Source organism: Cajanus cajan, chromosome 2 (assembly GCF_000230855.2).
Source record: "Cajanus cajan strain Asha chromosome 2, NIPB_CcT2T_4, whole genome shotgun sequence".
NCBI classification, from domain to species: Eukaryota; Viridiplantae; Streptophyta; class Magnoliopsida; order Fabales; family Fabaceae; genus Cajanus; species Cajanus cajan.
The window spans coordinates 60,270,282-60,283,258 of record NC_138518.1 but is presented as its reverse complement, the minus strand read 5'-3'; the positions used below and the strand labels follow the sequence as shown (position 1 = coordinate 60,283,258).

Sequence of the window (12,977 nt, the reverse complement as noted above, 5' to 3'; positions counted from 1 at the left end):
TTTATTGTTACATTTGTTGTATATTAATAACGGGGTAGAGGGTGTCACAAAGTCAAACACCATACACTTCATCATACAACATCCATGCAATTAAGCAACACATGAAAGATATCAAATGCATATCTATCATCTAATATATCGTCACGCATACACGTAAGAGATCTCCCTAACAGCAGAGCAGTATAAGTGACATTCCATCCTACCGAAACCACCACAACTGTTTTCACGCCCAATGCGTCCGCTTGTTCACAGCTAAACAAGATATAAATCCTTACTCGAGTTTACTCGGATGATGTCACTTATACAATTGGAAGTCCGGTTCCACCGTCAAGTATAACACAACTAGGTACAGGCTTACCACGACCTTGACATGCATTACCAATTCACTTGTGGAGTTCGCCCACTGACTATCCGCAAAGAACCATGCACCTTCCCCAGTACTTGGTTAAGGGAATAACCCTCGACCTCATACTCCGCTCCAACACTAGCTAAGGACTTAGAGGAGACTCACCCAAACTAGTGGCGGCCTACTTGAGCACCACTCTCACCCAAATCTAGTGGCCTACCTGAGCACCACTCTCACCCAAAACTAGTGGCCTACCTGAGCACCACTCTCATATATCAGTGGCCTATCCAAGCACCACTCTCAAAAGACTCTATGTGAGCTCTTCTAGTTCGAAAACATTTCCTTCTCCTCAAGTCCTAGGCTAGACACATGCCATAAGGCATCACATGCAATAACTCATCATACATCATACATGGACTACCAACCATCATGATCAATACCATACTCATATGAACATATACTCATTTCATATCATATTTAAACATTCATACATATCATCATAATGCATACATATGAATCACACCTCACCATACATCATATATCATACATACATGATCCAAAACTTCAACTTTAAACATGCATAACATCAATTTCAATCCAAAAGCATCAAACCCACTCACACCTGGCGCAACCAAATCACTCCCGGCCTAACATCCAACCCGAGAGTCTTAAGCTCTCCACGCCTGGCGCGCTCAACTTGCGCCCGACCTAGACCTAACTAGAGAGTTCTAAAACTCATCATGCCCCCGGCGCACTTATATCGCGCCCGGCATCCTTGAGACAGAGACTCATAAGAATTTCCACGTTCGGTGCGCCCACCCTGCGCCTAGCGTGCCCTAAATAGAGACCATCCAGAGTCTCTCCATGCCCGACGCATCAATCCTGCGCCCAACGACATTTTAGGCAGAGACCCCAAAGGGTCTCCACGCCCGGCGCGCTCACCCTACGCCCGACGCCATATCAGTAAAATTCCTCACCCAACCACTATTTGATATCGCACCCAGCGTGGTTCCTCTCACGCCCGGCATGAACCCATCTATAGACCTCCATTTCAATTCACACCCGGCGCGACTAGCCTCGCGCCCGGCACGAGTTTGAAATGGTTGCCTCTGATGAGGCACGCCCAGCGCCAAGAACTGCGCCCGGTGCAAATCCAAATAACAACCTACAAAACTTTAAAAATTTCCTCCAATACCTGAAAACTAGCAAATCCAGCCATATGCAAACACAAACACACAATCCATAGGCTCCATACAACTCAAAAACAAGTTCAAAATTAACATGCACTCATCGGATGCATCAAAATCACCAAAACTCCAATTTTCCCAAAAACCCCAAAATGAACAATTTCTCCAATCCAACCATGGATTCTCAACAATCATGAATCAATTGAGTTTCTAAACTTACATGCAACCTAAACAAAAAACGTTCTAGCTTCCCTCACTTGAAAAATTAGCTCAGAATAGCCAAGAACTGAGAAGAAGAAGTTTCCTCCAAAGCTCGACTCCCGGGCTTCAATCCTCTAAAAGCAAACTTCCTAGCCTGAATTCCAAGAGAAGATAGAAGAAGTTAGTGATCTAGAAGAGAAGAAGAATCATACAGAGAAATTTGGGAGAGAAAGGAGCTCACAGACTCAGAGTCCTTCTCTCTAAAACTTCTCTCTAAGTTTCTTTGAGAATGAACTTATGAAGTTCTCTTCTCAGAGAAACCTTTACATACTCTTCTCCCTAGAATCAAGTAAACTCTAAAATCTACTCGTTACATTACAGTAACACTATCTTTTTTGTATTGACGTGACATAAGTCTTCAACTTTGTGTTATTTATGTCAAATTTATTTTGCCAAAATTATCATTAATTTAATATCTTGATATTTCGTACATTTTTTTTTTTACCTTCACTTGTGATGCCTATTGTTAAAACACTCATTATCTAATGTTTTTTTCATGAGTGACATTTTTGGAATTAATTAATATGAGTATAAGTCATCAAAATATATATGACAATGTTGCTTGTGAAAAAAATTGAGTAATGTGTGTCTCAATGATGAACATCCCATGTGAGGATAAAAAAACAGACACGAAGCATGAAGAGACTTATTTAAGATAACTCCAACAAAAATAAATTTCACATCAAAAATATGAAATTGAAAAACTCAATTATGTCACTACAAAAGAGATAATGTTATAACAAGAATTAACAACAAGGGCTGAAAAAGGTTTACAAAGGTAAATATAAAAACCAAAACCATTAGAAGCATTATGTTTTTTTGTCTCCATAATTTTGATATGAAATATTTATTAATGATTAATCTCTATCAAATACTGTGAACAAACACCTTCCTAATATAATATATTTTATACTCAAAGTGAGAATTCAAACACTAGACAATTTGATTGGTTAATAAACACAAGTCACTACCACATTGCATTTTGTAACCATTAAAATCAACTCAAATTAAAGAAAGTAATACTTTATTAGTTCAAATTATTATTATTATTATTATTATTATTATTATTATTATTATATTGATATAAAGTATTTATTAATTTTCCTTGATAATTAATATCTACTTAAGTCTTTTATCGATCACATTTAATAATTTTGTTTTTTTTTTTAATTTATAAAATTCAAATCCAGATCAATATAATATTATATATTATATGAATACTTTATTAAAATTAATATTATTTATAAACAGATGGACCTATTAAGTCTAATAAACCTTTCTAAAAGCTTGCATCTTAAGATATTTAACTATTTTTTTCCTTAAAAAGTCAAATCGTATCTTTTAAATTTTACTAAAAAATCCCTAAATAAATTAATTAGGTCGTAGGCTTATCATGAGTGGTTTAACCTTCTTCTACCTTATTTACAAAATATATATTTTAGATTGATCTTCGGCATGTTAGGGATAAAAACTTAAAATAAAAAAATAGGAACCAAAATAAAAGTAAAATAAAATTATAAGGATTAAAATTAAAATTTGTAAAGTTATAAGGATTGAAAGCTAAACTTTTACCTCTAAAAAAGATTAAACTCATAATATTGTTCAACTAACTAACTTATAAATCTCTTTTTTATTATTCATAGGAGTGATTACAAATTTGTGATAAGGATCGAACCTCAATTCTGTTACTTATATATCTCCTTTGATAAATTAAAACCAAGTATATTATAGGGGGAAAATTACATAAACTAGCAATAAAAAAAAATAGAGAACCTATTTGAGTAGTAGTAGTATTATATATCTAATATTATAAGTAATAGTATTATAATAATCACTACAAAAAAAAATTTAATTTAGTCACCGAAATTAGCGATCGATTTTTTTTCCGTCGCTAATAGCGACATAATTAGCGACCGAATCTGATTTGATTGCAAATTTTATTTAGCGACCAATTTAGCGACTGAATTTTTAGTGACAAATAATCGGTCGCTAAATCAATCGCTCAAATAATAATTATTGATTAAAATAGCGACGGAACGGTTTCGGTGGCTAAAAAAATAAAAAAATTATTATTTATAATAATTTTAGCGACCAAATTAAAATCGGTCACTAAAAAATAAAAAATATTATTATTTATAATAATTTTAGCGACCAAATTAAAATCGATCACTAAAAAAATAAAAATATTATTATTTATAATAATTTTAGTGACCAAATTAAAATCGGTCGCTAAAAAAATAAAAAAATTATTATTTATAATAATTTTAGCGACCAAATTAAAATTGGTCGCTAAAAAAATAAAATATTATTATTTATAATAATTTTACCGACCAAATTAAAATCGATCGCTAAAAAAATAAAAAAAATTATTATTTATAATAATTTTAGCAACCAAATTAAAATCGGTCGCTAAATGTAAATTTTTTAAAAATTTTAGAAATATATTTCTTTTAAATGAAAGCAAATATAAAAATATATAATATTATTTTTATAATGATAAAAATATTAATGATAAGAAATAAAAATCAATACCCTCTTAATAAAATTAATTTGTTTTTTTAAAATAATACAAATTATATAATTTAAAATAGATATTTAATATATCATGATGTATTAAAAAATGAGAAACATAATGCTATAAATGAAAATTAAATAATAATATTTTTAATTGAATCTTTTTTTTAAAAAAATAGACTAATTTAAATAATAATTTATCTAGAAAATTTATTTATTTTTCTCTTGAGAAATTTATTTCTCTTTTACCATGCTTAATATTTTATTACATTATTAGATAATATGAAAATACATAATTTATTGTGCTTTCTAATTTTGTTGAGATAAATAAACTTCTTTTCATAAATATTATTTTATTATTATTATTATTTTTAAAATTGACTTAAACATCTAGTTCAATTGATATAAACACGTTAGTTCCATTAAATTAAAAATAATTGGCTTATATCAGGATTAATAAAAATTTATCAAACAAATCTAAAATTGATAAAATATAATTAATGTTCCATTAGTTTAATAAATAAAAATTATAAAATAAATTATATATATAAATATATACATCAATAACACATGAGATCAATTACTTAAAATACGTTATACCATCTATCTTCGATTATGCTCGTACTACTTTGGGTAGATATCGCTTCTTTGAGGAGACATGATTCTATTATTATATATGAATATGATCCCACCATGGGAAACTGATTCAACAACAACCATATTTTGAAATATTTTTATTTTGTTTAATGATAAATTAATTTTTAATATAAAAATATTTATTTAAAATATATCTAATTATACATATATATTTTAAAATTATATTAATTAAATATGTATATAATAGTTTATCTTAAAAATCAATTCATTTAAATATTATAAAATATTTTATTTTAAACATCAATTAAATAATACCTTGCTACTTATAATTTATTTAAATATTTATAAATGAATATTACATTAACTCCATTTGATTATTTTAATCCTTGTATTTAATTTTATTATATATAAAAATTATTTACCTAATATATTTTGAAATTATTTTCATGAATCTTATTTTATTTCAATTGATATTTTAAAAGTTAGGCTTAATCATTCGATTCAATTGATATAATCGTGCTAGTTTCATTGTTTAAAAGCAATTGACTTATACAAAAATTAGTAAGAATTTGTGAAACAATTATAAAATAAAATATTTTTTAGTAATTTAAAAAAATTATTATCCTTTGATTTTAATTTACTCATAGATGTTCATAGTATTTAACTTATGATATATACACCTCCTTTTTATTACAATTACACCTACTTTGTTTAAAAAGGCTAAAATTGCTGACAGTAAAGCTCGAATCCACATACATACTTACGTGGAGAAAATCTTAAGTCTTTCCCCTTAACTAATTGGGCAAACCACCCGCTGGTTCTTTTTGATCAGTTTTTAATACATCACAATGCGTTTCCTTGCTTTTTTCTCTATCAAATAGAATACGTGACTGTTTTAACGGAGTTTTTTTTATTCGCACATTTATTTTAAAGTTTCATGTTGAAATAAAATTCCAACACAAATTAACATATTTTATAACTAATATCTGGTTTTAAACTTGATATGAAAATATTATGATATAACTTGATAAGATTTTAAATTATTATTTTACTAATGATTGATAATTAAAAATAAAACAAGGATAAATACATTTTTTGAATTTTATATCTTAGATTTAAGATGAATAAATATATTAAGTTAATTAATAATTTATTTAAAATGTTAAAATTTAATTTATAAAAATAATATTTTAAAAGAGAAGTGTTATAATAACACAGGTGTAACTTTTACTAAGTATTACATCGCTCAATAACTTTATATTAAATGTGAATTTTATAAATTCAACCGTTAGATTGAAAGTTTTTTACTCTTAGATCATATATACAAAATTTTATATGAATTCAAGATGATTTGATACTTCATTCTTGTAAAATAAAATTGACGTAACATATATATACATTTCAAAATATATTAAAATATGAGTACTTTGATTACCTTCAAGTTGTTGTTCAATTTTAACAAAACTTGATATAAACATATAATAAAGTGATATGAACTTTCAATTTAACGGTTGGATTTACAAAATTCACATTTAATATAAAGTTATTGAACAATGTAATACTTAGTAAAAGTTATATCAGTGTTATTATAAAGTTATTGAACAATTTAATTTATGCAATAATGTTTGATAAATTTCTTAACCAAATTTGAATATAAGGACTAAAATAAGATTTTTTGAAATTATAGGGACTAAAAACAACAATTTTAAATTTGAGGGACCAAAAATAAAATTACCTTAAATTTGAGGGACTAAAAACATATTTAAATCTTAACAATTTAATAGTTAATTTAAAATTTCTTAATACTTACATCAAGTCTGCAAATTTTTAAAAGATTTAAAAACTATTTGATATTTCGTTTCATCAATTCAAATCAATGTATAAAATACTTTTATAATTATCTATCAATTTGAATTAATGAAACGAAGTATCAAATGATTTTTAATTTTTTTTTTAATTTTCATACTTGATTTATGTAAAAAAAAAAAGTTTAAATTTGACAGTTAAACTTGTTAAGTATTGATATAAAACATGAGTTATTGAATGAAATTAGTTTAAGTAGACTTATTTTTCTCCTCATTATATATATATATATATATATATAAGCAAGTATCTAATGACTTTAACAGAAATTTTTGTTTAAGTTACTCTACTCAATATAACTTATTGTGTATGTTAAATTTCACGATCAAATCATTAAATTAAAAAATTTTAAGGCATAGTTCAAGTTTACAATTTTAAAATATTTGATTCTTCGTTTTGCTATTTCAAATCGATAGATAATCATAAAAATATTTTATATTAATTTAAATCTATATAATAAAATATTATATGATTTTTAGTTTTTTTTTTAAATTTGTAAACTTAATATATATATATTAAAAACTTTTAATTTAAAATTAAATAATTAAAATTTAACATACACAATAAATTATTAAATAAAATAACTTAAACGTGAGTTAATTTTAAAGTCATTAATCCCTACCCCTCTCTATATATAATTATATACATATGAATTTGCTATTATTAGTTTCTACTTGGACAAAAATATCTTATTAGCCACGTCTGTATCATAATCTTATCTGCCACTCCCTTTTATGGACGGCAAGGGAAAGCGAAAGCATTACATTATAAGGACTTCTTATTATAGAACATGGAGGCATGCATGTTATATAGAGATGGTGCAAATTATAAGTACTCCTTCAATCTTGATGCGATTTTGGTTTTAACATTTAAAAATATGATAAAATAAAATATGTTATTTTTTTTTAATGTCATATAATTTTTTTTAGAATATTAATTATTTTTATTTCTATTTTTTTTTAGAAATTAATCAGTCACCATAATTCAAAGTAATACAATTATTAAAAAAGAATATTATTTTCACAAAATTATATAAAAATGTATATTTACTTTTATCATTAATCTGTATAAAAATCTTAAATTGCAGTTATTATATAATTGAGTGAATAATTATTATTACCGTGACCATAGATATGCTCCCCTATTGTATGACATATATAGTTTAGATTGATGGAAACAGATGGAATCAACTCAATCAAGCAAAGAAAATTATAGCTTTAATAGGTTAAGAACTTAAGATCAGATGGGATATTAATGAAAATCAAATAAATTTAATTTTTTTAAAATTTATAAATTTAATCTATATATTAAAACTTTTTAATTTAACCATCACTATAATAAATATTACATATAGTGACATACAAAAAGTGTCACTATAAATATATATATAGATATGTATCTATTTAGCATATATCTACACACAATTTTAGTATTGATTTTGAATGAGATTTAACAATATATTTTGTATGTCACTATAGCTTATACCCATACTTTTTAATAATATACCAACATATATTATATTTATTGTATAGGTAAAAATAATTTTTAGTGGCATTTATTGTATCACTATAGGATATGTGTCACTATACAACAATTTTTTTGTAGTGCGTTGAATTGTTGAAATTTGATGTAGAATATTAGTTATTAAATATAATAAATTTAAGTAGAGACTTATTTCTTTCCACACACATAAATATCAAGAATTATGATTATTTTTTCTCCTTCAAATTTTGGGTATGAAATAGAGAATTTAGGACATGTTTGATTTGAGAAAATTATTTTTATTTTATTTTGGAATATTTGTATATACAATTGTAAACTACTGTGTATAAATGCTAAAACTTTTTATCCGAATAATGTAATTGATACCCAAAACTGAACTCAGAACAATACTTTAAATTATTAGTACAAGATAGGAAAATAATAATTCACATCGATCCATGATATGGACAATATTAATTAAACTATTCATTTTGTAAAATTTGTGTATCAACTTTTAGTTCTTTAATCGTACACAATTCTAACATTATCTAAACAGATATAACACAAAATCATTGATACGTACTTTCCTAATAATTTAAACTTAAATTATTGGTTTGTGATATAAGAGTCTTTGTATCATATAGCGTACGTGTTTGAATTAGTTTATGACGAGAATCAATATTTTTTTTTTTTGTGAAGACTGAAGATAAAATAATAAATAATTATTTCTATCTTTTCATGCATGGTATCGTCATGATTTTGTAGGGTAGAATTGATTCTTGAGTAATATTATATACATAAACAAACATTTAATCACCCGTAATTGGATAGAATTTAACAAAGACTCCTAGAAGAGTTTAATTAGTAGTATATAATACTAGGGTTTTGCTGCTTATACTAAATACCTCAAATAAGTTGTGGATGCTTGTGCTTGTTGCACACTCATTGCCCCCAAACCATCTTGTGCAAGTATAAGCTTTTGAGTTACTCTTTTTTATAACAAAGACGTCTATTCTATCCATTATGTTGAAAGTTTCCCTTTTACTTTTTTGTCTAGTTTTCTTTGAACAGATAGATCATGCTATAAGTTAAAAAAAAAATCTAGTAGATATTTATTGTCGCAGTAGGAGAATAGAGGCCAAGAAGAAAGGTTATATGGCTCTTCATAATACACATGGTCAAATTAGTCAAATTAGTTTCTAACTAATTAGCATTTGTTACGGTGCCAGCTACTTACTTATTTTGAGCTGCTGTTTATTATGTTTCCTTATTTCCAGCTTTATTGCTTCCTTTCCGTTTTTAAGTTTCAAGTATATATGTAACCCTTGGTTGGTTCCTCAATTAATAAGATTAATTTTCTATTTATTCAAATTTCAATTGTCAATTTATTATGGTATCAGAGCTCTCTTAGAGAGAGCTCTGCTGCGCGCATCAATGGCTGATACAGCCACATACCCCTATTCTGTGCAAGATGCACAAAATGCATCGAATCCGCTATATATACATCCAAACGAGAGTCCCTCCACCGTCCTTGTTTCACCATCGCTCATAGACGAGAATTATCACAGTTGGTCTCGTGCGATGAAGATGAGCTTGTTGACAAAGAACAAGTTGGGATTCGTTGACGGCACGATTGTAGAACCAGCCAAGGAAAATGCAGTTTTTCCTTTCTGGGAACGAGGCAACATGCTTGTTCTTAGCTGGCTAATAAAGTCGATGAGCGTGGAAATTGCGCAATCCATTCTTTGGCGTGAGAAGGCTTCAGATGTGTGGAAGGAACTCCACGAACGCTTTTCCCATGCTGATCTGTTCAGAATCTTAGAAATTCAAGAGAAAATCTTCAGCCAGAGGCAAGGTGATAACTCTGTCTCAAAATTTTACACTGCACTAAAAATTCTTTGGGATGAATTAGATGTTCTGAATCCCCTTCCTGTTTGTACATGCAACCCTAAATGTTCATGTGGTGCAATCAAGAAAATTGAAGAGGAGCGAAATAAAAATCAAGTGGTTAGATTCTTCCGAGGGCTGAATGACCAATATTCAGGTGTTAGGTCACAATTGATGCTCTTAGATAATTGTCCCAATGTGAACCGAGTTTTTGCACTGGTTGCTCAACAAGAACGACAATTTGCCACTGAGAATGCTTCTATGCCAAAGGCTCTTATTGTGGCCAGTGATGATGCGTCACACTCGAAGAGAAATCAAGGGAATGGTAATGGTTGGAATAACAGATACACTTCCAAGAAATGTTCATGGTGCGAAAAAATGGGTCACACAATTGACGTTTGTTACAGGAAACACGGTTTCCCTTCTAGTTTTAAGTTCAAAAATTCCAAAAACATTGTTCCAAGATCTGCAAATATGTTGATGACCGAAGAAAATGAGACCAACTGTCCAGAAGATTCATCAGGAAAAGACACACAAGAAAGTGTGCGGTTTGGTTTTACTACAAACCAATATCAGAATTTATTAGCTCTGCTGCCACAGCAAGATCAGAGGGACTCCACACAGCATACTGCTCATGTGAAAGCTTTTACTAATTCAAATCCAACAAGCAATGGTAATGCACTAATCTCTAGATGGATCCTGGACACTGGTGCCACGGACCACATCTCAAATTCCCTCAGTTACTTTACTGCATACAAGAACATACCACCTATCAAAGTATCCCTGCCCAATGGAATCTTAGTGTCAGCCACCATTTCTGGCACAATTCATCTTTCATCCAGTTTTGTTTTGACTGATGTTTTATTTCTGCCAAGCTTCAAATTCAATCTGATATCAGTTACAAAATTAACTCAAACCCTTTATTGTAAACTGACTTTCCTTGATGACATTTGTTTAATACAGGATTCCAATGCTTGCAAGATGATTGGCACAGCTAAAGCAGAAAGAGGCCTATACATTTTCACACAAACAGTACAGTCTTCTCAATCCTCTGTTTACAACACCATTTCAAAAAAAATTTCTTGTAATTTTCCTTCTAGTTTGTCCAATTTATGGCACTATAGGTTGGGTCATCCCTGTTTTGATAGAAGTCAAGCAGTTAGTGAAATGTTTCCTTTCATTCATTGTAATAAAAATCACGTTTGTGATATATGTCATATTGCAAAACAAAGAAAGCTGAGTTTTCCTTTAAGTTCTTCCTTTACCACTACAATATTTGAACTGATTCATGTTGATATTTAGGGTCCAGTTTCTGTGATGTCCATACATGGTCATTCTTATTTCCTTACCATAGTGGATGACTACTCTAGACACACTTGGATTTATTTGCTAAAGAATAAGGCAGAAGTGAGACCTTTAATTCAAGCCTTTTGTGCATTGGTGGAAAACCAGTTTCAAATACCACAGTCAAAACCATTAGAACTGATAATGGTAAGGAGTTCAAATTTGACCAATTTTATGCTACAAAAGGAATAGTTCACCAAACAAGTTGTGTAGAAACTCCTCAACAAAACTCCATAGTAGAAAGAAAACACCAGCATATTCTTATTGTTGCTAAAGCCTTATTATTTCAAGCTAACCTTCCCAAAATATTTTGGTCTTATGCAGTTACACACTCAGTTTATCTCATCAACAGAATCCCTACACCAGTCTTGGATGACAAGTGCCCCTATCAGCTACTATATAAATGTCTTCTTGACCTGACCCAACTCAAGGTCTTTGGTTCACTTTGTTTCTCCTCCACACTTGTTAGTCATATAGGACCAAATTTGATCCTAGAGCCACAAGGTGTATTTTTCTGGGATATAAAAGTGGCACAAAAGGTTATATTGTCTATGATATCAAGACCAGAGAGCTATCAGTATCTCGAAATGTCGTTTTTCATGAAAATATTTTTCCATATCAATTGAAATCTCCTACCAACACTACTTCCAATTCTAGTATTCCCTTGCCAACCTTTATTCCTACAGAACCTTTTGATTACACTCAACCACAAACTGAGTCAGAACCTGAAATACCACAAAATCCTCTTCTTGATAGTGAAATAGCAGAAACAGTAACCACGCCACATAATCCTATACCAACACCACAATGTTCAACTAAGAGAATTATAAAGCCCCCTTCATATTTACAGGATTATCACTACAACCTTGTTGCTGCCACTGCTGTGCCACATCAATCTTCAAGCAAAGGTAATCTCTATCCTCTTTCTCAAGTGCTTTCCTATGATTGTTTGACACCTTCATATCAGTCTTTTATTTTGAACATTACCACCACACCTGAGCCCACCAGATATTCCAAGGCCGTCAAACATGAATGTTGGAGGATAGCCATGGATCAAGAACTAGAGGCATTGGCAAGAAATAATACTTCGGTCCTGGTTGATAAACCACCTGACAAAAATCTCATTGGTTGCAAATGGGTCTACAAAGTCAAGCACAAACAGGATGGGACAGTAGAACGACACAAGGCAAGGTTGGTTGTGAAGGGTTACACTCAAATAGAAGGTATTGACTTCATGGATACCTTTTCCCCGTAGCAAAGATGACCACTCTAAGAGTTGTGTTAGCTTTGGCCTCCTCCAAAAATTGGTTCCTACACCAATTAGATGTAGATAATGCTTTCTTACATGCAAACCTAGAAGAAGAAATCTATATGGCTTTACCGCAAGGTGTCTCGACTTCCAAGCCTAACCAGGTCTGTTTATTAAAGAAATCTCTCTATGGATTGAAGCAAGCTAGTCGACAGTGGTTCAATACTATCTCACGTGCTCTACAGGT

At 29.6% G+C, this 12,977-nt stretch overlaps 1 protein-coding gene across 1 annotated transcript; it reads left to right on the top strand.

Annotated features, from left to right (window-relative positions):
- Nucleotides 1–9,684: 9,684 nt before the first annotated feature.
- Nucleotides 9,685–12,736, top strand: LOC109819099 (retrovirus-related Pol polyprotein from transposon RE1). The gene is made up of 4 exons (XM_083069803.1): nt 9,685–10,995; nt 11,101–11,295; nt 11,440–11,628; nt 11,951–12,736. Exons 1-4 carry the CDS (start codon nt 9,685–9,687, stop codon nt 12,734–12,736), a joined length of 2,481 nt encoding a protein of 826 aa, XP_082925929.1.
- The last annotated feature ends 241 nt before the right edge of the window (nt 12,737–12,977 follow it).